This window comes from Cornus florida, unplaced genomic scaffold (assembly GCF_030987335.1).
Source record: "Cornus florida cultivar Cherokee Brave unplaced genomic scaffold, ASM3098733v1 CherokeeBrave_3.0.0_Hap2_Chr04, whole genome shotgun sequence".
NCBI classification, from domain to species: Eukaryota; Viridiplantae; Streptophyta; class Magnoliopsida; order Cornales; family Cornaceae; genus Cornus; species Cornus florida.
Window position 1 is genome coordinate 84,793,598 of NW_026775574.1, and position 26,742 is coordinate 84,820,339.

Genomic DNA, 26,742 nt, shown 5'->3' on the forward strand with positions numbered 1-26,742 from the left:
CCTTTATTTGAATTTTAATTATGGTGAATTTGAATCTCTATATTTGGTCTCACTTTATTCATTTACGTCGCCATTGGGTTAGTTTCCGTTGGCCTTGACCATAACTATTTCTTCTTCATCATAGTTGAGACTCGTGACCATCGTTAGTAATAAAAATTTCTTGGCCATGGCTGACTACCTTGGGGTTGACTTTGAAGCTATTTTGATTTTTAACTAAACAAAACATAAGTTCAAGCAAATACACGCCCAAAATAGGAGATAGTTATCAATTGGCAACATGCAATCACATATCTTTATCCCTCTAAGATTCAATCTAATCTCATTAGATCGGTGTAATTTTTCAAACTAGAGGAAAGGTCCTCGTTATTTTGGCAAGCCTCAAGGGAGGAAAGTATAATTTGCTCAAAATTTGGTCATTTGACAAAAATAGTTTCACTTTATTGTTTGCACGCCTTCCTATTGTAGCAGCAGCAATATATTTGTTGGAGACAACTTGAACTGAGGTTCATGACTAGCAAATTCATGCTATGTTTGGTTTGAAGGATGGAGGAGGGATATAAGAATCTTACTTTGGTTGGTTGGAAGGGAAGAGAGGGAGAAAGCAAGCAAGGATTGAACTTCTTAGCCCATGTTTTTGAAAAGTTTTTTAGGGAGGGAAAGAAGAAAAGTTACCCTACAAATATGGAACACCAATTTTAAACTTCAATTACTTACAAAATCATTTGTTAAACTCAACTGAAATCATCTGAAACGTATAATAAGGGTCATTGGTAAAAATATATAAAAATTCTCATTTCTACTATCTTTTCCATTCAACTAAACAAAAAATAAGATATACATCTTCCCTTTCCTAGGGATGCCTCATTCCCTCCAACCACATAGAGCATTAAGGAATAACGTAGCAAATCGTAAACCTTGAAGCATGGAAAATTTCGACTAAAATATCATTGCAAAAATTCTGCTCACAAAATTGTGGAAACAGAAAGTGTCACCAAACACTAAAACCAGAATTTCCACAAGGTTTAATGCCGTTGCCTAGTAGGAAGAATCTTGGTCCACAAATATATTTCTCAGAAGAACTTGGTTGATAGGATATATTTCCACAACCACTACATGTAATCTTTCCATTTACAAAGTCACTGGCATGCAGTTGAAGCATCCTAATAGAGCTGCATATTCAAAGGTGGCATGGAGATCAATTGCAGCGGCTACTGATGTAAACACAACTACTCAAGTGCTCTATGATCATGTCATGCTGGCAATGTCGTTACCTTACCTGATTGGTCATCATCCTTACAGTTCTCACCATCCAGCAACTGGGTTGGAGGCTCTTCCTCTTCTTTGGCTTCAATGACATCTTTCGGACTCAAGAAGCTCGGCTGATTGGTTGAAGAAAGGAGCCTTGCCCACATCCTGTCGGTTACCACAACTTTGTTCTGCTTCTCAGTGATACGCTGCACACATACAAAACAAGGGCATATTGTTTTGGTCCATTGAATTAAACATGTCAATGGATCAGATTTTGATCCGAATCCGATCCGATTATCCGGATATGGATTGAATAAAAAATCCGATAACCCGTTACCTTTAACAAATCGGATATGAAATTATAATATACTATAAATATATGTTATATATATATATATATATTAGTTATTTATCATTAAAAATATATATAGTAATTATCTACCATTGGATTCACATGATGCTCTACCATTAGATTCATATGATGCACCATCCTATATATTAACAACTCTCCACTCCAACTAACCTTATAACTAAACATGTCAATAGATCCGATTTCTATCCGAATCTGAAATAATTAAGATATGGATTGGAACATTCACTCTAATAATCCGTTAGCAATCCGAATTCAATAATCCATTAGTTAAACAAATCGGATATGGATTGGAACAGTTCCATATGGCATGTAATATAGTGCCACTTATGCTTATCCAGGAAATAAAAAAAGAGTTTCTGTTTACTGTGTGCAGTGAAACAGTTGACAGGGCATATTGTTATGTTCCATATAGCATCTAATATAGTGCCCATTTACTAAACTTTGATGTTGATTTCTCGTAACTTTTCTTATATGCTAACCATCAACCATCTGCACTGGTTTTGTGAAAAACTGACTATCAAACAGTATAGTTTCTACGCAAAGCCACCTTACCCCACCAACCAACAAAAAACAAAACACAACAAAACAAACACATACTCAGAAGGGGACAAAATGAAGAGGAAGAGGAGGAAAACAAGGAAAAAAGAAGAAAGAGAATTTTCTTCCACACATATGCCAGCTCCAATAAAATATTGTGCTTTACTATGCATTAAGAATATAGGGTTGGCTCAAACGCATGCTTACTAACGTTGAAATCATCAGCCACACCACACAAGGTTCAAAGGATATGAAATCCTTTCAAACACGCTGAATGTTCCATACATCAAAACAGACAGGCTTCTAGGTGGAAGTTTGACATCATCAGAAATCTGAAGTACAGATTTCTGATTGGGTATTCCTCAAAAACAAACATTACTTTGTGACTGCAATTCTATTCTGAGTGGAATTCCAAAAATAATACCATCTACTACTAAACAGAAAAAATAAGAAATGTACTTCAGGATCCGGAGGAACTTACATTGAAAGGAATATAAGAATGTCTTCCATTGACAGGCCCAACTGTGAAGCCTGTGTACCCTGCCATTGCTCCATGAACAGCACTATGAGCGAGGAGTGTGCAGTACACATTATCAGATGCAATGCTTGGAACAGCCCGGATCATGTACGTGGGATCTGAAACATACCCAATTCATCAGCAAAGTTTTTCTAAATCTAATTTAAAAAGAAACAAAAATAAACAACAAAGTGAATCTGAGATTACCGAATCCAATTGAAAACAAAACAAAATAAATTACAAAGTGAATCTGAGATTACTGACCTATGTATTTGAGACAAGTAACCATCTTGCGATTTTTTGTAAAATGATCCTGCAACCAGAAGGAAAACCAATAAGCGACCAACACAGTTTCACTATTAGAGTATTATACTAAATGAATGCATGTCTTCGTGAACTTTCTCTGGGCAAGGAGAAGATTCCTGTGGCATCTCAAGGAGGAGACAAGTTGTCATGCCCTTACCAATACAAAATATTGTGTTCTTTGTTTCAGTCCACTAAATAAGCAGGAAATTAAGATCACCATTCCAAGTTGCTACTTTGCTTCTCCTATGAGAAGGGAATACTCCAACCCTGGAGATTTTATACGTGAAACAACCAATATGAAGACAACAAAGGGATAACAAATACCATAGACATGGCAACTTTATTAGTTGACTTACCCTATGAAATATTAATGAATTTAATTTAAGATAAACAAATATATTAAGACCGAATAGAGAAGCATATAAATTTACATATGGACAAGGAATACGTGTGCATGTAATTGGAAGCAAGTTATACAACCAGACTAAACTGGGAAAGCTGGACCACCCAATTCGTCAACCGCCCAAAGATTACATATTCTAAGAGCCCCCAAACCATTCTAGCCACACAATCATTCTATTTAAAAGGAATAAAAACCTTGGGCCCGTGTTTTACCAGTTATTCATTTGAACCATTCACGGTTCATGAAAATTGGGTGGATTTTCAACATAACATAGAATATTTAATTATTAGATCTCCCCACTAAAAACTCCCAACATCAGCAACTCTCTTTCAATGATGCAACACCCAAAAAGACCATGCAATCTCGCAGTAGCAAATCCTGACTACATTTCCAGCAATATCAAGTTACATGAATTTATTGAATAGTTTCAGTTGAGATTATTTCCAGAAAGGCTTTATCCAATTATGATCAAATAAATACCTTATCGGATAAAGTGTCGTTCGGTACCCAAATACAATAAATTTCAAATAATAGAAAATGTGAAATGCACATGTTAAAAATTTCCTGGACCATAGATCTGTACTCTAGAAAAAATTGGTTGGTTCTGATTCAAAAGGAATTCTAACTGAGATGAAGTCACTTGATCTTTTCATGACAGAATAGACTTTTGACTTATCGACAAGTGTAAAACCTGAAAGGAAGTAAACATGATATTGCTTGTCAAATCATTTTTCCCATCATTTATCAAAAACAAATTGATTTGTTGCTTTTAAAGCACTTCAATTAATTTTACCCATTTTTTTCTTTCTTTATAAGTAATTTCTTTTTCCTTTTTCTTTTTTTACTAATTAATTTTTATGAACAATTAGGCCATCACATTTTAACTTCCGCTGACCTAGCAGTTGAACAAATGACCCTTAATTAGCATCTTTTGCAGTCTGATGAATGGTCTAGGTTTTAAGAACATTGAACACTGACCTGATGCCACAAGCTGTTAGCAAAATGTAAGATTAGAAAATGACAATCAAATGCAAAAACTAGGAAATTAACTTAATATGATAATCTTACCTTGATCCTCTGACAAATCCACAACCCAACATCTTGGAGTGCCCTGTTCCCTGAAGCATCCTGCTGATCTGTGGAATTCACTCTCTCTGAAAGAAGTTCCTGTCCCGCTCCTTCAGCGATTACAATAACCATGTGCCCATTTTCTTTGAGCCGTTTCTCCATGAATTCAAAAAGTCCACCTTTTCCTTCAAGATAGAAGGGTGACTCTGGAATTAAACAACAATCCACATCTCGGCTGGCAAGAGTAGCATACATTGCAATGAACCCTGCAGCGGTTATTGACAGAAAATTTAAGTAAATTCCAGATCAAGCCACCAAAAATTAAATAACTAGGAAAATCACTGATGAACTTTTAACAGAAAAGGAATTACATTATGCATTTCCAACTTCTCTGCAAAATTTTAAATCTCGCCTCTTTCAAAGAATAGCAAAGAAAGTCATTCACTTTCCTAATGCATCTAAGTGATGAGTTATGAGAAACTTTTAATTCAAAAGCGCAAGATAAATTATCCTACCACCAGGAATTATCTTCAGCTTTATTTGCACGTGTATGTTTACAAAAGAAGCACAAACATGAAATCAAAGAGATTATTTGAAGGAAATGTGGACATCAAAAACTACTTAACAAAAGCTTGCATGGTTAACTCCATTACTTGATATCTAATTCTCCACAATTTTGCTACTTTCAATTATGAACTTGGAGCATATGAGAGTGAAACTCACCACTGTAGCGACCCATAAGCTTCACCACACCAATACCATTCTCGGTACTTTCAGCTTCAACATGTGCAGCATTGATGGCTCGTTGAGCCTCCTCAACAGCAGTATCAAAACCAAATGACTTGTCAATAACCTGAATCAAAAATAGAATCAAGTGAGAAACAATTTTACGGGGAGATAAAAAGGCTCTTCAAAAAGGTGATGGAAAAACTTTTTAATATAGAAACAAATTGCTTGTCAATAATCCAAATTAAATGAAAGCAACCCAACAAGAATATTTTTGACTACTGAAATGGATTTACCATAAACAAAAAGGAAATAAATTTTGGTAAGCAACATTTCATATATAGAGGAGGAAAAATACCGGAATGTCATTATCAATTGTTTTGGGGATTCCAACAACTGCAACTTTAAGATCACGCCGTCTAATTTCCTACATGAAGAGATCAGAAATGAACAATAATAAGTTTATTTTTTTTCGGTAAATATATGAACAACAATAAGTTCCACTGTCTTATTCAGTTGATGCAATCAACTAGAGTGAGTGGACGCCGAATTATATAGAACAAATCAGGACTAGCCAATTAGGTGACAGTCAACAAACATTGGAGTTTATATTTAGAAGTCAAGGAATATCTTAGCATCTATTAAGCCTAATATGTGAACATCATCATCCAAGGGCCACCAAAAGATCAGTGATAAAGGCTCAAACTGTCATGCTTGAAAATGTGAGTTGGACTCTACGGGCATCCACTTTGTAGAATGAAAAAAAAAAAAAAAGAAGAAGTTACACCTGCAATGGGCTACCCCTCCCAACATCCTGAATTGTCCTCTTCTCTGTATTTGCTTTTTTTCCTTTTTCTTTTTTTTTTTTGTGGGAGAGGGAGGAGGAAGAAGGAGAGGGGGGAAGGGGGGTGTTGGTGAAGGAAAAAGATGGAAGAGAGGTGTTACTAATGTGATATTGTGATGCAGTAGAAAAAGATCAAAAATATCTGAACACCAAATTACTAAACCAATTCCCTTTTCACCTGATGATTCACCAGAATTTCTGCTCTCTTTTGGTTCTCTCTCACGAAGGAGCCCTCCAACTCGTTACAATATACATCCCCAGATGTGTCATTATCAACTCTATTTTTTGAAAATATATCCCAACATCGAATTTCACATAGACTTTGGGAAGAAGACTAGGGGGTCAAGTGAGGCGGATCAATTATTCTCAGACCAGTCTAGTAGCTATTACAGTATTCAATCAGGTTGAATGAAGGAGAGAAGGATTTTTGGTGCCATACTTGACTCCTGTAAGAAATCTTCCTTTTCAAGAATTACGTGCTGCTCAACTTGTGATATAAGTTCAAGTTCAAAAGCTTTAGATAAAGCAGCCAATACAACAAAATTCAGTAACTTGGTTAAAGAAATACTAGCATATCATATTTGGCAAGATTTTCAAAGAAGCAAGTATAATTCACCCGTCGTTCTTTTTGCATTAACAAACAAAATTACCTTATAAATCACTGCAGCTCCTTTTTGAGTTCCATCACCTCCAATTATATAAACCTGAACCATTAAAAATCCAAAAATCAGAATGAATACATGAGTTTTACATGCTAAAAGCCTGAAATAGATAGCACCTGCTAAAAGGGAGTCTTAATCTGAATCAGAGCAGACATCTCTTTAAATTAATAATATAAAATGCCAAGCTACACATACCTGGTTAATTCCACGATCTTGAATGCTGTCGACTATCTTTGAGGTATCATGGCCTCCTCGTGATGTCCCGAGGATTGTACCACCGCGTTTATGGATGTCATTTACAACCTTTGGTGTTAAAGGAACGGTATTTCGTGAATAAAAACCCCTGTATCCTCCCTAAAAGTGACTTCAAATCGTTAGTAGGTGAAACCATTAAATTGTGAAGTACGAAATTTTAAGCTATGCAACCAAATGATGACATTTAAAAGTCCCCATAATTCTTATCTACAGACTCTATTACCATTTCCACTGCATGGACATCTTTTGACACTAATGACACTCTTTATTGCTTGTTGTATGTTGATGAAAGCCATTGCTTATATTGATGATTATTTGTCTTTACTTTTTCTTTAAGTAAAATTCATTAAAAGTGCCCAAGAGGCGAGCGCGCGAACAAAGCATACAAAGGAGAATAGCTATACTCTCAAGCTATCTATGAAATCCAAAAGACCCCCAAAGAAGTACAATTTCGCCATTAACCCAAAAGAATAACAAACTCAAAATAGTGTATTTGAGATAGACCAAATAGGAGTTTCCTCCCCATCAAAAGACTTCCTATTTCTCTCTCGCCACAGCCCCCACCATAAACAAAGGGGCATAGCCCTCAAAACATTGAGTGTGTTGTTAGGGCAGAAGAATAGGTACAGATCTAACCTCCAGCTTAACTTGCATAAAGTGACTGGCACTCAAACTACATCCCACTATTATACTTGATAGTCTGAACTTTTGCTAGTGCACCAAAAGATGACCCCAACTCTTTATTACATAATAATTGGTTCAAACTAATATTAGTGTAACATGGCCCCAACTAATGCATTTGATGTCGAGAGTCTTGGAGACAAAAAGTAAATTATCATTTTCTCTTATTTTGTTGACAAATAAAATCTGAAAAACATCTCCTTTTGTCATAATCTTTAGAGGTTGATATACTACTGATAGCCTATGGATTTAGCGTATCAAAGTAACACAGCACACAACCTGCAACTGAATAATGAAAATGCAGATGTTTGTATGTCCTTATGTGCATATGTATTGGGAATGTGCTTGAAAGTTGGGTCGTGCATAATTTTCTGACTCTTGTATACTTTGCGTCTACTCGGTGATGCAGGAGCAACAAGATGGGAAAGTAAGTTCATAACAATTACATGCGCTATTACTCGTAGTAGTAGATGTACTTTAGCTATTCAAAGTATCAATACTGTTTTGTTTGGGTATTGGGTCTTGTTAAATGTTATAATAAAATAAGATTAGTCAAGTCATATTAGGACATTAGAAAGTTCATTTTGGATAGATCTTCTAAATACCAACTTTGAGTTACAATCTAGTCCACTAATAGTTTTGAAACTTATTATTTTTATGTAATTTTAGTCGTATTTAGTCATAATATTGAGTGGACCAAATTTTAGAAGGTTCATGCAAGTTTTTATGATTCTGTAGTATCTTAAAATATGAGTCTTTACTGGAAAACAAGATTACAATAAATCAATAGACTTTCTAGATTAAAAAGCAAGTGTGTAAAACTTCTATTAATTTGAGTATGGATCACAATTAAGTCATTCTGGGGTAGGATACTTTCTTCCTTTTATCACTATTTCGGTTCTTTGCTAACATTATGCTCCAGAACTCCATTATCCTTCAATCAACAGAACTTGAGCCAAAGGATTTGAAGTCTTTCATAGGAAAAATCTAACCCAATTTTCCTTGATTTCATCTGCCAATCTACCGCTTCTCCATCATAGTGCTATCCTAGAGAAATGGTCAAATTCAAGCTACACATGTTGCAGATTTCTCTGGTATCCGTTACAGTTTGGTTATGCAGGGGATTGTTCAGTTGCTGATGCATAAGCCTCAAGCTTTATCAAATGGACTGTCTTCTTTGGTTCTTCACAATGGGCTGGTTATATTGAAGTTAAAGATCAGGAATTTTCATGTTAGAGCAGGCTTATATTTGGGATTAGTTTCTGAATATTAGTTATGTTCTCTTGTGTTTTTTCTCTGGTTTTTAGTCAGGTCAGGTTTTGGTTTTCTTTGTTGTGTTTTGAAAATGGAGTTTGTCCATTTTTGGCTTGTTCTGGAGGCTTGTCCTCCTATTTGTAATTGTACTATTTTTTATTTATATATAAAACAAAAAAATACCCCATTCAGGGGGGGAAAAAAAAAAGACTCTCCTGTCAGTCTATTTTTCTATCTGCAAACCGGACCCACCTTTGTTCTATAAAAGATAAACCCTAGAATACAAAAAACTCAGATTACCTGCATCAGTTTGGTTACTTTGGTAATAAGCTGTCAATTTGGACTGTTACCTATTCAAAATCATTGGGATTACAAAGAAGAGTTTTATGAGCAGAAAGAATCTGTCCATAACTAAAAGATCGGTGGATGGTTTAAGGGCTAGTTTTATTTCTTTAGAGAAGATGAAAACTTGTTAAGAGGTTTATTGCAAACACAAGAAGCGATTGATGGGTCAACTCCAAGTCCAACCGCCACAGCTAATCCAGATAACATTGAAATTCTTGAGCCAAACAAAAAGACAAGATTATTGAAAGTATGGCAAAGGTATCACTAGAGTGAATTGTAAAAATCCAATGGATGAGGCATTGAGAAAAGTAGGAAGTCCATAGTTTGGAGAAGAAATTTACTCATAGTATTTATTTGATTCAACCAAAAGTTGAATACCTACATAATGATGGATTTTTAGACTAATTTGAAGCTCTTTACACTGCAAAGTTGAACACGTTACTCCATTGAAGATAGAAAATTCTGTGGCACGACAATCTTACATATTTTACAAGAAGGGTCAAGATCCAGCATATTCTAAATATCTCTTCAAAAGATTTGGGTTAACACAATATTGGTGCAAAACTTGAAGAATTCATATAGCTTTAGCCACTTTTAGCCTTAGGAAAATGAGCAAGAGCAAAAGGAATGACGATGAAAGTTTATAACAATTACACGTGTTATTATTTATAGCATTTGAATATTTAAGGAATTCGAATATCAAGACCATTTTGTTTGGTCGTGGACCTTGTTATATATTTATTCTTGGTTAGGAGTGGTTGATTTATTCTAGGAGATCACCACGTACAATATGTAATAGAATGTTGCCACTTCATCAAGGCACATGTCACTTCAAAGTAAGGTCACACAGGATCCATTCAAACCGTCAATCTGATCCGAAACCTATCCGAACCGTACTGTTTGGTTCGGCTTTATGGCTCAGCAGTTAGGTTCTGGTTTCAGAAGTAGTGCGGAAGTTAGGATTGGTTCGGTTCACATTTAGAAGCCAAAAAAAACGATCCAATTCGAACTGAACTATGCTACATACATATATATATGTATGTATATATATAACTTCATTTGATTGGTTGGTAACATTTATTACCATAAGCTTGCATTACATCAAATCAAGGTTATATATATACCTTTTTTCTAACCTTAGCATTCATTCACATAAACAGATTAATATAAAAATATTCTAATTTTGTTGGCAATTAAATTAATGCTACATATATTTTAGAAATTAAAGATGCACTTCCTTTTTCTTTTTTCTTTTTTTTTTGTTTTCCTGAATGTGTTGTGATTTATTCATACAAGATAATCAAATAGAGTACATGGGAGAAGTGACCAGCAAGGATCACTAGGAAAAAGCATTACATGAAAGATTGGTGTAGGGCATACCCTATACTAGTAGGAGGTAGAAGAACATGATGAAATAACTTAGATAATCAGACTCAAGAAGAATCAAAACCATCATCAACATCAGTACATGTGGTTTAGATCAGTAAGGGAGATTCTTGCAGCATTTAAACCTTCCATTGCAGGCTTCCATTGCTAATTAGCGATGCACTTTCATGGAGTTGTAAAATAAAGTTTCATTTCATCAAAATTAGATTGAATAAGGTTTTCAGGCTAAACATAGTTATTAGTATATTATATATTTTAGTAAGTGTAATTTGTAAAAACAAACTAATCCAAATTGTTCTTATACAGTTTGGACTGATTTGGGGATGTTCTACCATGGCACTTAAGGCGGTTTCATCGATTCAGTTGCAATTTTTAGGAAACAGTTTGGCTCAGTTGGATACCCTCTAAACCGAACTGTGTGCATCCCTACTTCAAAGCCACGCGGTGTTTCTCTCCCTAAAATTGGTTGAGGAGTAGACCTTGAGGGAGGTCACCTTAGCAATCGTTGAACTTCAGCCATCAATCCAAGTACTCCAATCCTGAGTCATGTTGTTGACCCAAACAGTGCACAAGGTTCATCAAGGTGCATTGTGTACTAACTACTAAGGCAACTTCATCCATTGAGGGAGGTTTGAGTGAGGAGAAGAATGCTTCCACAGTTGAAGAAGTGCACAGTCGAACCTTATTTGAGGTATGCCTATGGAGAAGGCAGCAAGGAAGGTAAATACCATTGAAGAAGTGTGTAGTCAAACAATGCGGAGACATCTTTTTTTCTTTTTTAATAAGACGGACCATGCGTCCAAAGTAAGTGTGCGATTGAACACCGTGGATGTATGGTACCAGACAACTATTCAGGCATAGAGTACAAGGCATTAGTTAAGCTGACAGCGCAACTATTAAGATAATAGTTTTGACCACAGTATGTTCTATGGTTAACCTTATTTCGTCATTGCTCTGAGGTCATGAGACTTGGTCTCTCTAGAACTTCATGGTGAGTCAACTCACATCGTGTTCAGAAAGAAGTACTTCCCTTGTAAAGCCGGTCCACATGTCAATTGGAGAATCAAAATCATTTCTTTTAGCCTGCCATATGTCATGCGGCAGGATTGACATGTGAGACTTTCAGGGTTCCAAAATGACTTGGGTGAAGATGTCACATAGGCTGCCACCTTGGCAACTACATGGCATGGTGAGGGTTGTCATCTCAGCGATAAGTGGAGCATTCTAGTCATGCACCCACAACTTCTAAACTTGTTTCAAGTTTAAGTCACCTTTTATCATGTTAGTTGTGAAAAGTTTTAAAAAAAAAAAAAAAATTCTCACTGATAGCACAACTTATAATTCACTGAAAAAACTCCCCAGCCACGTAAAATAAATTATACAGAAGTAAACAAGATTCATTGAAAACTCATTAAAAATTCAAATTTATGATATTTTGAGATTAAACATGTGTATCGATATACAATAAGGAGTTGAGCTTCACAACTATGGGAAATGCGTCCAATACATTATGTCCATTACACTGTGTCTGCATCACAGCGACTTACCACCATTAATTAAAACCTTGCTTCTGCTACACACAATTACACGTATACTTTTTGAGTATATGCACGCATACATGCGTAAGAATAAGCATGCACCTCTTACCAAAGTATCTATGGCCCTGTTTGGGGGAGCTTCCTGCACCCCCGAAACGGGCTTCTAAACCCACAAAGCGCATTTCATAAAAAGTGTAACTTTTTGGTAAAACTTTGAAACAGGCTTTGACAAAAATTCAACCGCTTGAAAGCCCGTTTAGGGAAAGCAACTATTAGATGCTTTTAAAATCCACGTTCCGTAAAGTCAGGCGTTATGATTGTAAAATACCATCTTATCCCTTTCCTTTTCTGGTATCAATCTTCTCTCTTTACAAATTCTCTCTCTCTATATTTATCTCCCAAACGACTCCATGGCTTCCATCAATGACGGCTGACGGCAGTAACAAACTACCCACCAGCAACCCAGCGTCCTCCTCCTTCTATACCGCCGCTTACCACCACCAATTTCACATCCATCACCACCACTCTTCCTCTGCCGCCTCATTGCCAGTGTCGCCACTGCCACACTCTCCATATCAGTTGTAAACAGTATTTTGCTTCTGATCAATTCTTCAAATTCGCGACAGACTTGAAAATTAGAAGAGAAGAGACAGAAAGATTGTGACAACAATCCGGAATCAGAGTTATCTTCTGTTATGCAACTAATCTTGAGGGTTCTTCTAGAATTGAAATGGGAACGAAAATGGGTCTATAAATTTCTGTCAAGTTTCTCTAATGGATTGCAGTGAGGATGATTAAAAAGTTTTATGGCAACGGTGGCAGTATGGTATACTGGCCAAAGGTTTTACAGATGACACAAGGAGGAGGCATAGCCTAATATTCAGCTCAAAAAAAAAAAAGATGGATGGCTTAATCTTCCAAGAAAAAGGTCTACGGCATGATCAATTCGACCTTCCCATCGATTGCGAACTTATTCCAAGTTTGGAGGATTGGTTCCCTTTAGGGGGTCTTGCCCTGAGCGGGGAACTTTTGGACTACGTTCTCTGAAAGAAAATGGCGGTGTCCATAGAAGATGGGTTCAAATGGGTAATAATGTTAAGTAAAATTTAATTTAATGGTTAAAAGGCTTTCAAAAAATGCACTCACCAAACAACTTTTTTCTTATAAATTCCTTTTAGCAAAATTCCTTATAAAAGGCCTTATTCATCAAAGGACTTTTGATGTTAAAAAGCTCACCCAAACACCACCTATGTCTAACATTTGAAAGAACTGTTTGCTATACACATATTACAGTGACGGAATAAATGCCCAGCTATATCATTAATGCATGTTAAGTTAAAACTTCATGTACATGGAGCTATAGAAATCCACTCACATCTATTCCAAGGACTTTGTTGACGCCATACATGTGATAGAGTCCACAAACAATTTCCCTGATCACTGTGTTCAGTCCAGGGCACAAACCTCCACATGTTACAATACAAGCATGCACCTCATCTGATTCAAAATACACCTGAGTGGAATGAAGAAAGTGTCTAAGAAAAACCATATCTGGTGGAATCATTATTCCAGTAGACCCACACAAAAGAAGAAGACATACCTTTTGGCGAGGTCCAGCACGTCGAAAATGTGTCCCTCTTGGACTATTCTTGTGAACAACAATCTATAAAGAAGTAAAACACACATATGGTCATTTCTCTTTTTAAATTGGTGGAAGTGTCTCCAATGCATATATAAAAGAACCTTTTTGCTTGTTTCCAAACCATTTCCAGCCTGAAAAATAAAGGTGCCAACTTATTTAAACTAAAATATGTAAAACTCTAGACTATAATTAGGATGCCTGCAAATAATAAGATAGACAGCACAAGCATACTGCCATTTACATTAAAAAAATACTCCCCATTAAATAGACAAACAATTTAAAATAGAGGTTAGATATACAAGCAAGAAGTGTCTCTCTCTCTCTCTCTCTCCCTCCCTCCATATCTCTCTCTCAAGCTCACACACAAGCTAGTACGTGACACCCACTTTATACATGTGAGATATCAACCCTTCTGTAATCAGAATTCATTTATTCAAATGTAATTGTGTTATATTTTTTCTAGGTTAACCCATCTCGCTTTCTCTCGTGCATGCAAGCCAAAACACTGATACACACAGGAGGTCTAGGGGTTAAACATGAGCACATATGAGTGCTTATTGAAAGTAAAATCCAAGGAACAGAACAAGTTGAGCAGCAGAACTTACCTTTTGGGCTACAGCATCATCATCATTAACGAAATATTGTCTGAAACCAGAAGGCCACATTTAAATACACTAATTGGAAAGATCATTCAAAATCACAAGCAGTGAACTAGAAAAATTAATGTAAATTAGCTTACTTCACAACTGAATATGCAGGATTGGAACGCAATGGATTGGGATAGGTCTGCAAAAAAATAAAAAACCCAAAATTATATATATATATATATAGATAGATAGATAGATAGATAGATAGATAAACAAAAAGAACAATTATGAGTCTGTCTAATTCTAAGAACTTAAATACTATTACTGTTTCAATTAAGTTCTCTGTCTTTTTCTTTTTTGTTCAGGATGGCTTGGGTTATGCCAAGGTCAATCATGAACTTCAGTAGAGGTCATTGACAGGATAGAGGTTGCAAAACAGAATAAAGGGTCGCTCATGTTGTCTTTATGTGGTATGCTTAAGAGGAACAAAGCATTAGATTAGTCAACAATAAGAGAATCCTTCTTTGAAATCTTCAAGTATTAGCAACAATTAAATGATAAAAAGTTCTCTCGTATTTTTTAAGCTTTAATTTAAAGCTTTGGTAGAAGGTCCAGGCAAAAAAAATTCAGTTTCTGAACATTTAGCTTTGTTAGAGCTTCCCAGTTTGCAATCTCAAACCGCATATATACCCCACCTACAAATCTTTACTTTTAAGTTCTAATGAATTTGTTGTTAAAAAATTAATATTTGAGATTCAAAAAAAAAAAAAAAAAAAAAGGATAACAACAATTTGATAGATAAGACATTAACAAGAAAAAATCTCAACCTGGTGACTAAGAAATTGCTAATTTTGTTCACCTACTCTATAATGCTGTATCATGTGCCTCTTTTTTCCATTCGATACACATTCTAGATCCTTTCATGGAAATAAGATATCCTGTCATCCAAAATCAATTTAATCATTCATGCAAATCTTGATACTTAGCAAAGAGATGATGCAAAGGGATTTCATTTAATCATACAACAAATCAAAATACTATAATGCTATGTTCGGCTGCATGGAATTGGTGCCCTGAAATTGAACATAGCACAAGGGAACACTTAATTCAACACTCTTAAAGCACATCAATGTTTAAACACAAGGCATGTGACCTTACACATCCGTGCACAAGATCAATCGTACTCATGAAATTATTTACCACAGATTATTTTCTGAACTCAAATACAAAAATCTAAACTAACCCTTTGTTCCCCATTTGAAAAAAAAAATAGAACTCTGAAAAGCCATTAAATATAATTCAATCAAAACTTGTGGGTGAGCCCGCGTATTTGAGAAAGATTATATATAATCTAGCTTATCTTCCCAAAGAATCAAAATGGTATTCTACATATACACATGTATATATTTATAGAGAGAGAGAGAGGAACGACATACAGGAAGATCGGGAATGTAATCAATCAAGTGAGGAATATCTTCGAGCACGTAGCCAGCATCGCCTAAGACAACCTTCATAAACTCAGAATTGCTCTCCGGACACATTGCTCCTCTCTCCTAATCGCGCTCACTCTGTACTTGCTATTTTCTAAACTGGGGAAAAAAGAACAAAAAAAGTGACGAGAAGCATCTATAGATAAATCTTAAAAGAAATCAGAAATATATAGATATTGATATATACTTATATAGCTTGTGTATTACGAGTATATATATAATATATCGTCCGTAATGATGTTGACAACCAGTCCCGAATCGTCCGATGTTGACAACCAGTCCCGAATCGTCCGATGTTTTGTTTTACTATTTTTTAGGACTACTGTGTTGAAAACAGGTGGCGCCGCGTCTCACCACGGTGTTTTTCGTTTTACTACCTCTTTTCTCTCCCTATGTCCCGCCCTATCAGTACCACCGGTTTTCGATTGTATGATATATATATATAATTATATATATATATATAAAGGCTACATTTGGTTTGATTGAAACTCACAAGAAAAGGAAAGTAAAGTAAAGGTGGATAACAAGAAAGAATATTTGTAGTTGCCTAAATTGTTTTTTATTTTATAAAAATAATAAAATAAATAGTAAAATAATAGTAAATAATTAATTAATAATTATATATATATATATATATATATTAAAAAACGATGAAATTTTCAATTAATTTATAATTTGTAAATTACTTCATATATGATGAAAAATAATAATGGGAATAGAATTCAAGTTAAGTCAAACTCTACTAAAGTAGGTTGTTGATGTGTTATTATAAAATTTTTAAAATTAATAAAATATAATGATAACTTTTAAAAAATTATAAAGATTAAAAATTTCTTAAAAAATAATAATCTCTCAAAAAACAAAACTTTCCACACATTTAACATATAAATTTTTATCTTTTAAATATTTTTTTTTATTATAGATGTCTCATTTTATAAGTATGTTTTCGTTTAAGTTATAAATTGTATCAAACCATCTCATTTTATATTGTATTTCTCATTAACTAATTCGTTAGCATTTCCTACCATTTTTAAAAATAAAAAATAACATTATATTGTATTAATTTTTAATAATTTTAAATTACTTAGGGTTCGTTTGGTTAGCCAGAAATTGATGGTAGAAAGTGAAAGGAAAAGAAAGTGAAGTAAAATAAAAGAAAATTATGTTTCTAACATGCATTTGGTTAGTATGATTTTTTTTTAAAGAATTTGTGGGAAAATGTTGTTTCATTAGTTTGGTTAGCAAGAAAGTGAAAAGAAAATAATTTATGTACCAAAATTACCCTTATGAATTCAATACTAAGTAAAATACATCATGCAACAAGAATAATAAAACAAGCATAATAAAAAATATAAATAATTATTTTATGAATAAAAATATATGTGCGTGCATATATATAGAGTCCCATTTTAAAGAGTCAAAATTTTTTAACTTAATTAGCACCAAGTAAAATACATCATGCAACAAGCATAATAAAAAATATAAATAATTGGTTTATGAATAAAAATATGTGCGTGCATATATATATATAGTCCTAATTTAAAGAGTAGAAAATTATAACTTAATTAGGAGTCCTAATTTAATGAGTTAGAAAGTTGTAATATAAGTAGGAGTCCTAATTTATCAAAAAGAAGTTACTCCTTTTGTGAGTCTAACAAGAAGGAATAGATTTAACTGACAAGAGCATAATTGAAAATTAACAAATAATGATATAACTTTCACGCGAAACTACTGACCAAACTACTAAATAATTTAAAAAATTTCCGTTTCTTTTCCTTTCTAACTAGTCATTTATAAGTATTGGCTTAAATTATAACTTGTATCAAGCCATTTCGTTTGATATTGTTATAAAAAAATTTCCTTAATAATTCTTCAGAACAACCCAACCACGTGTAAAAGATTAAAAGGCCCGGTCTCTCATTCAAAACTAATGTTATGTTTAGTAGGAAGGAAGAAAATTGGATGGAAGGAAAAGAAAGATGAATTAAACATCTCTAGAGAAGAGATTGTGTTATTCTCATTTTTTTTTTTTTTTTTGTTAAATGAAAGGAAAGAGAATGAGATAATACCTTATTTTGTTTGTTATGAAAGAAAGAAAGAGATGATGTTAATTATAAGGAACCTTTTGTAATTTAAAAACTTCTATAATAACCTTGCATTTCTTCCTTCACATCTTTCATCATATTTGAAAGGATGAAAATTTATAAAGGAAGAAGGATTCATCCTCTTTTCTCTCCTTTCCTTACCTCCTCTCTGCCAAATGAAAGAAGTTTGGTTCTTCCTTCCCATCATGCCTTCATCCCACTTTCCTCTTTTATACCAAACAGAATATAAGGTATTTTTTATAAAACTGAAAATTAAGTACTGGAATTTTTAAGAGTTGAATTTCCAGTACTAAAGTTTTTAAGTGATAATTGAAAAATAAATAGTTTTTTTTTTAATATTTTTTATAAATAATAATAACAAAAAAAATCAACATTCTCTCATTCAGTTATAAATGATGAGCATATCGTTTAAAATTTTACTTCATTTTAAGTCGCGCTTATTCAAATTATGTTATCAAATACACCCACCATGTATAAACACATATGTGGCTCGACTCGTCCACGCCTTATTTAGGTGGCAACGTCCTTGAGGCATTAGCTTAAGTTTTTTACCTCAATCTTGCCTGTACCAATCGCTTATTCCAGGGCTTGTAGATTTTGGGTCTCTCGCGGGCTCACTTTCCACCCCTCCTCTTCATTCGGGGATGACCCATTGATGTATATGCATTTTATTTAGGATTCCTGAGTCAACATTAATATTCTGACGATGGTAAGGGCTAAATTGTAGCCATGACCACACTCATGTAAGCAACTAAGTAATTAGAATGCAAGGTTAATTTATCACTCTTCTTATTTGAAAGTATTTTATTTCCTGCCTTGTTAAAGTTAAATTACGTGGAGGTCACATTTCTTCTATAAAATCACCCCTTGAAGCTCGCTCTAAAAGTAAGACCAAGTCCACGCTATGTCTCGGATATGGAATTGTACCTGATTTATCTTTATTCACTAGAAGCACTAATCAACTTTGCTAATATAGTGATGTTATTAATCATCTTTTCTTTGATCCATTGCTTCGATTATTGCTTATTTGTTCATTATTTCACATAAACTAAAAAAATACCAAAAAGAAGCACCAGATACTTGACCATCGGCCCTTGGCGCGATGAGGGCCGCAAAGAACCTTTGGGGGAGTTATTTCTTGCTCTCCAGAGCACCTCAATGTCAAATTAGGGACGAAAAAGACTACGCTCCCCCTAGAGGGAGGTTGCAGTATCAGGAATATTTGCTTGCCCAGAGTTAGACCCGGTCCCTTGTCATAGATCGGACCGAACCACGGTCCGGGCACACCTACAAGCGAGGAGACTCGCCTGGTATCCCACTACATGCCCGTAGGCGAGGAAACTAACCAAGTAACCCACTGCACGTTTCTAGACCCAAACACAATGATTGGGTTTCTATCTTAGCACAGTGCTCTACCGGTACCATACATATGACATTTCCCTCCATGATGATCTTACTAACACATGTTTATTCACATTACCCAATATTTTTGTTTTTGGAAAGAAAAAAAAGAAGTTAATAACGCATACACTAATAAACATAATTACTAAGCATTAAACACAAAATCATAAACATTATCAAATGTCCCTGCTCTTTTGAAACAATGGCAATATAATAATAATAATAATAATGATAGGAATCACCACCCGGCACACCAAAATAATTCTCAGAACCTTTCACAATTTATTGGAATAAGTAACCAAAAAGGTATTATCAACAATTGGAAGGGCATTATTTTAAATAGTTGGCATCCAATTTTTTTTTTTTTTTTTTCAATAAATTTCTTAGGGTTCATTTGGTTAGATAAAAATAGTAAGAATAGAAAGGAAATGAAACTTTTTTTGAACACTTATTATAAGAATTACTCAAAAGCTCTACGTTTAAAAGCACCAAATTGGTGCCCGGAATTGTAACTCAAAAAAATTAGTTTAAACTTTAAATTATATTACCTTTAATTTGAATTTCAATGCATTAATTTAGTATTAATTCAAACTCAAAACTCAAAAGGAACATTTTTTTTATAAATTGTTTGAGCAACTCAAGAATACATTACCGAAAAAATGAGATGACTCGTTACCGAAAGAATGAGATGAGATTTGAACCACTTGTAAGATTATTTATTTAATTGTGGCCCATATGATTTGGACATGTGACATATTACTTGGTGGCTAAGTAAATAAATATCAATTAATTATTCTTGGTCAACTTATAATTACTTTTTTGGTAATTACTTATTGGAGAAGTGTTTTGTAATACCCCGTAATTTTAAAGAGTTTATTTAAATTAATTTTGTGTTAGGTTAATTCTTTAATGTGTAGATTTATTCACCTTTTAATTATATATGTTAAATTATTTAATTAATTTTATTTATTTGTGCATGTAATATTGATTTTATGTTCTATATATTATAATGATTAGTTTAGAAATTTTATTGGTTATGTTTTTTATTAATTAATATTATTTAATTAAAGTATTTAATTTGTATTATATAATAATAATAATTATAATAATAATAATAGTATTAAATCAATGTAATGATGAAAAATTAAATCTTAGGATAGGATTTCATTCCCATAGTTGAACCTTAGGACATTTTGCTTGCTTGGCTTAAATGTTATAGGTAGGAATGTGAGGAATGGGTGAGAAGTTAATGTAAATTAGATATTTGTATTATATATATTATATAAGTTAGTATATATATATTAGTTAGCCAACTTACCCTTAAGGCAACTCACCTAAGTAGAAAAAAAAAAAAGAATTACAGTGAGCAATAGTTGAAGAGTGAAAGGAAGAGAGAGAAAGAAGGGAGCCTGTACCGGTGTAAGCAATTTTACCCGACTACGCGCAACCGGCGGATTTATTTTAAATCCTAAAGGCAAGTTATAATCTATTTTCCCCCTTTGAATCCATAAATTAATTGTTTAAATTATTTAAATTATTATGGAGCCTTGAGAGCATGTTAGGAGTTAATAAATTATTATTTTTAGTTTATTTAATTAATAAAATTTTAATTATTAAGGATGGTAGATATTTAATTATTATCCTATACGATTAAATCTAGCTAAAAATAATTATTTAAGGATTCAGGGATTTTTCTAGAATTTTCTAGAATTTTCCGGTAATTTTATGCATTTTCCGGCGAGGCTCGGCGAGATTTCCGGTCGCCGGCAGCGGGGAAGAAGACCGGAGCAATCCGGTGTGTTGCGGCGCAAGGTAACCTGTGTGCGCATGGATCCATGACCGGTTGATGGGAAATTGATTAAAAGATGGATTCGGTGTAGCGCGGAACACCATATGATGGTGCGCGCTAATCATCAGCCGCAGGATGAAAGGAGCATAGGTGGATTGATCCGGTGTGGCGCGCATGTGGGAAAGATGATGCAGCCAACCAACCGGAGGACGCCGCGTCAGCAAGAAGCCATCAACGCGCGCGTGGGAGCGCGCGCGCGCGCGTGGAACTCTCCAGACGCGCGTGGAAGCGCGTGGGAGAGTGGGGAAGGTTGGGCTGCGCGTGGGGAAGCTTAGGGCGGCGCGTGAGGGGCCCTGTCAGCTGCTGGAAATTACCAGAATACCCCTAGGGCCTGTTTTGTAAATTCCAGAACCTTAAGCTTGGATTTTTAGGTACTGTGTTGGTATTTACGGGTTTAACGGCCCACGAAATTATTATTTTACTACCCGTTACTTATTCTTATGGCCGATTAATATTTCTAAACCTTAATTGGCCCGTTTACTGTACGGATATGAATGTGACTCATTTAACAACATTACTATATATGGTGTTATTATTTTATTAAATGGTATTCATTATTACTGTTCAAATATAATAATGTCACGGTTATCGTCATATAAATTATCCATTATATATTATGGGATATTTATACTGTTAATCATATATCAACCATGATTATTTTGCTGTGTGCATTTCAGGAAATAAATGGACTGTTTAATTATGTCACATTTATATTATATGGATGTGTTGCCATATAGAACCATGTGAGCTAGCTAATAAGTTTAGACTCATTTATACCTTATGCATTCGTTGCTATAGACAGATGTGTGGCTGTCGGGGTATGTGGTTTAATATTATTGGCATGTGTTGCCTAATTGACATGCTCAGTATGTTTAGTAATATTATTGGCATGTGTTGCCTAATTGACATGCTCAGTATGTTTAGTAATATTATTGGCATGTGTTGCCTAATTGACATGCTCAGTATGTTTAGTAATATTATTGGCATGTGTTGCCTAATTTATATGCTCAGTATATTCATCAGTATTTTGAGAGGGGTTATCACTGTGTAGTTCGTTATAGTCTGTGTTGTCAGTACCGTGCACCATGTATAATAGCTGATTTCCCGGGTAGGGAAAGGCGACACTTAACCACCTAGTGTGAGTCTAAGTGATCACCATCTATTCTGGTTGAGGTCATGTTATACATTGGATAGTTCCCTTAGGATGTATACAGATATAGTGCTCATCCGATTCATAATGATTAATTTATTAGATTCTCTGATTTGGGTCATAGTAGAGAGGACTTGCTCGTGGGGTTGACCCACCATTGTTGTTATTTCAGGATATGGTCAGTACCCGTTCCAAGGTTGAGGTTAGCAGTGTGGGACCACCATCCGAACTCATCTACTCTTACGATCTAGTTCAGGGTAGAAGTTTTACGTATTACTTCAGTTTCAGTTTTTATTTACTTTTGACGTTGAACTCTCAGGTTTATATTTAGGGATCCTTGACATAGGATTTCCAAGTTGTAATGGAGTACTGTATTAAATAAAGGATGGATGGATGGATGTTGTATTATTTAGTGTTCCTTTCCTGTCTAAATTCTTTTATTATTATCATTTTGTATTACATGCTTGTATATTGCCAAATGTTTTTGATATCCCTCGTTTTTCGTGTATAAGCCTGATCAACTTATGCGTGAAAAATGTTGGGGGTGTCACATGTTTTCCTTCTAATTCCTTACTTTGATGGAAAATAGAATTATGTTACTAAATGGAAAATTGGTCCTCTCTCTGCCTTTATAAAAGTGCATATGCTCCATCAATTATGTACGATCATTGAGACAACACGTAAAAGGTTATTGTGTGCAAAAGGTCAAGAGAGAGAAACCAGTTTCCACCTTTACCTGTTGATCAGAGTTGCAGATTGGTTCGTGCTTAAATGATATGGACATTGGATTTAATCTCAGTAAGGTTTGATATCATGAATCGAGGTATTTATATCTAACTATATTTATTTATGCATTATAAGGATGCGAAATTAATTGAAGTTCTAAGATCTAGGAATTTATGATAATTTGTGATTAATGTTTAACACAAATTAATTAGAGTTTACATGTGGTATCAGAGCTTGTAATTTTGGAACTCATAATTTTCCATTATCCTTGCATAAATAATAAGTGTAAGTTTAAATTAAAATTAAATAATTTTAATTTATTATATTGGGACATTGCTTTAATCAAGATCCGCCTACTAGATCAATTTTTCTAATTTGTGTACCTGTTTGTGAATGAGTGCCGAGAATCTATATAATAATGCCTTGATTTCCGAATATAAAGAAGAAAGTTGCATGCATATATACGGATCTGTTTTGTCTCTTTATTGTTATATATATATATATTTAATGTGATTAGTTTTGTCTTTTCATTCTTATATATATATATATATATTTAATGTGATCAGTTTTGTCTTTTCATTCTTATATATATATATTGTGATGACTTTGATGTACTTTTGTTTTTTCTGGACTTTGTTGAACTAAAAGAGTTGGAAAAAACGAAACTTGGTGTTTGTTGATGTTGATGGCTATATATTTATATAAATATATAACTTAAATATATATAAGTATAATGAGACAAAAAATAAGTCAAAAAGAAATTTTTTTTAGGCTGTATTCCTATTTCGTGCACAATCTCTTTACAGAATGAAAATTTTGATTGCTACTTTGCTACGCAAATCGAGATTCTCAAAAGTAATGATGTCGTATTTGTTTTGTACATAATTAAATATATGCTTATTAATAGACATTACAGTACATATATCCATGAAATTTTAAGACATCCACTAGCAGTTTAATTAATTATTTTGGTAAATTATGTGTGCATAATATGGTGGGTAATTTAATATTAAATTTATCACTAGGTAATTTAATATTTATATTTTAAAAAGGTTGGTAGCTACCAAAGTGGCCTAACCATAAAGGTTAATGGATATTAATTTTAGTGGTAGACATAATTGCAATATTTCATGAATAATGATACTTAATTTTTTGTAATATTCATGAATATTGGGTTTATTCAATTATTAGAAATAATTCCTCAAAGGGAATTATTTTTCAAGTGTTTAAATAAACATTAAGGGGTTGTATGTAATTTTTAATTGGGTAGATATATGATATCCAAAGGTAACTTGTCTATTTAATTAATTAGTGCATCACCAATGAAGCTATATATAAATAAATATATCTAAGCATTATTTTTTTGTATTTTGTGGTTACTATCCAAAGGGGTACCATAGTTGTACAATGTATTATTTATTTTTATTTGTGTTGTTATCTCAAAGTATTAATGTTATGAGCATTTACCTTATTATGATTATTTTATTGCAGTATCTCTTCCTGTTTCAGTGAATTCGCATGTTTCATCTGTTCTAATTCTCGACGGGACTAACTTCTCAGAATGGAATGAGAAAGTTCAGTTCAACTTAGGTGTGCTAGATCTTGATTTAGCATTTCAAATTGAGAAACCTACTACTCATACTGGTGATAGCAGTGAGGAAGAAAAGTCTCTCCATAAAGTTTGGGAGAAATCGAACAAATTGAGTATTATGTTTATGCGAATGACTATTGCAAACAATATCAAAATAACTCTTCCCCAAACTGATAGTGCTAAGGAATATTTGAAAAATATTGAAGAACGTTTCCGTACTGCAGATAAGTTTCTTGCAGGGAAATTAATGGCTGACCTCACTACTATGCGTTTTGATGGTACTCGAAGTACGCATGAGCATGTTCTTGACATGACTAATCTTGTTGCGAAATTGAAAACTTTAGGGATGAATGTGGATGAGACTTTTCTCGTTCAATTTATTCTCAATTCCTTACCTACTCAGTATGGGCCATTTCAAATTCGTTATAACACTATTAAGGACAAGTGGAATGTGAATGAATTGGCTAGTATGTTAGTTCAGGAGGAAGGAAGGCTTAAGCAACAAGATAATCATAATGTTCATCTCATGACTCAAGAAGCTAGAAAGAAATTTGGGAAAAGGCCTGGAAAAGGCATTAAGCGAGCAACACCCCAAATAAAGGATTCTGATCAAGCTACTCAAAAGAAGGAACGCAAGAATAATACGTGTCATTTTCGTAACAAATCTGGACACTTTCAGAAAGATTGCATAAAACGTAAAGAATGGTTAGAAAAGAAGGGTAAGCCTTTGGCTTTTGTATGTTTTGAATCAAATTTAATTGAAGTTCCTTCTAATACTTGGTGGGTTGATTAAGGCTCTAATGTTCATATTTCCAAAATGATGTAGGGATTCTTTTCAACCCAAACCACAAATCCAAATAACGATTTCTTGTTCACATGGAATAGGGAGAAAATTCCAGTTGAAGCCATTAGGACATTTCGTTTAGTTTTACATAGTGGATTTCATTTAGATTTGCTTAAAACTCTTTATGTTCCTTCAATTTCCCGTAATTTGATTTCTATGTCCAAACTTGATGTTGATGGTTTTTCATTTAAATTTGGTAATGGATGTTTCAGTTTGTTCAAAAAATCCCAATTTATTGGTTCTGGTATTCTTGTTGATGGTTTATACAAGATAAAACTTGATGATTTATTTTCTGAAACACTTTTGACCTTGCATCATAATGTTGGAACCAAACGTAGCTTAATTAATGAAAATTCATCTTTCTTGTGGCATAAAAGATTGGGTCATATATCCAGTGAAAGGTTAAAAAGATTAGTAAAAAATGGAATTCTTTGGAATCTAGATTTTATTGTGTGTGTGGATTGTATTAAAGGTAAACAAACCAAACACACAAAGAAGGGAGCCACAAGAAAGATGAATTTTATGGAAAGTATGATGAAACGAATAAATTTTATGGAAAGTATGATAAAACGGGTCAATGCCTTGGACCATTTGCTAAATTCCTTGAAAAGCGTGGCATTTGTGCTCAATACACTATGCTAGGCACGCCACAACAGAATGGTGTAGCTGAAAGGCGTAATCGTACTCTTATAGAAATGGTTAGGAATATGTTAAGTAATTCCTCGTTACCTATATCATTGTGGATGTATGCTCTTAGAACTGCTATATATATTAAATAGGGTTCCTAGTAAGGCAGTTTCAAAAACTCCATTTGAACTGTGGACAGGAAGGAAACCTAGTTTAAGGCACCTGCATGTTTGGAGTTGCCCAGCGGAAGTTAGGATTTATAATCCACATGAAAAGAAATTGGATTTTAGAATAGTTAGTTGGTACTTTATTGGTTACCCAGAAAAATCCAAAGGGTATATGTTTTACTATCCTACACATAGTACAAGAATAGTTGAAACCGGTGATGCCAAATTCATTGAGGATGGTGAAATCAGTGGGAGTGATAGAAATGAGAATGTGATCATTTAAGAAGTTAGGGTACAAATCCCTTTACCCATAACTTCTAAAGAAATAATTGTTTCTCCAGTTGTTGAAATGCATAACAACGAAAAACAATTAAATGATCAACAACTCCATAATGAAACTATCACCAATGAAGTTATAGA

At 33.9% G+C, this 26,742-nt stretch overlaps 1 protein-coding gene across 3 annotated transcripts; it reads right to left on the minus strand.

The window, feature by feature from the left end:
• Positions 1-915: 915 nt before the first annotated feature.
• LOC132303746 (ATP-dependent 6-phosphofructokinase 6-like) lies at positions 916-16,271 on the minus strand. Of its 3 annotated transcripts, none has more exons than XM_059801139.1 (16): positions 16,070-16,271; positions 15,809-15,961; positions 14,525-14,571; positions 14,391-14,430; positions 13,887-13,916; positions 13,744-13,806; positions 13,519-13,656; positions 6,880-7,038; positions 6,673-6,726; positions 5,537-5,605; positions 5,176-5,305; positions 4,453-4,718; positions 2,940-2,988; positions 2,640-2,794; positions 1,277-1,454; positions 916-1,169 (listed from the first exon to the last, which is right to left on the minus strand). In XM_059801139.1, the coding sequence occupies exons 2-16, from the start codon at positions 15,911-15,913 to the stop codon at positions 1,129-1,131; spliced, it is 1,524 nt and encodes a 507-aa protein (XP_059657122.1). In that variant the 5' UTR covers positions 15,914-15,961; positions 16,070-16,271; the 3' UTR covers positions 916-1,128. The 3 variants fall into 3 exon arrangements, with proteins under 3 accessions (XP_059657122.1, XP_059657120.1, XP_059657123.1); XM_059801137.1 differs by having other exon boundaries at positions 16,050-16,271; XM_059801140.1 differs by lacking the exon at positions 13,887-13,916 and having other exon boundaries at positions 16,050-16,271.
• Positions 16,272-26,742: the final 10,471 nt, after the last annotated feature.

Excerpts from the sequence above, each read along its gene's own strand:
- LOC132303746 (XM_059801139.1), bottom strand. The coding sequence starts at position 15,913 with ATGTGTCCGGAGAGCAATTCTGAGTTTATGAAGGTTGTCTTAGGCGAT. Across the intron at positions 13,807-13,886 it reads GTTTGGAAACAAGCAAAAAG|ATTGTTGTTCACAAGAATAG; the intron begins GTTCTTTTATAT and ends ACTTCTTTATAG. Across the intron at positions 1,170-1,276 it reads TAAGGATGATGACCAATCAG|CTCTATTAGGATGCTTCAAC; the intron begins GTAAGGTAACGA and ends TTGAATATGCAG.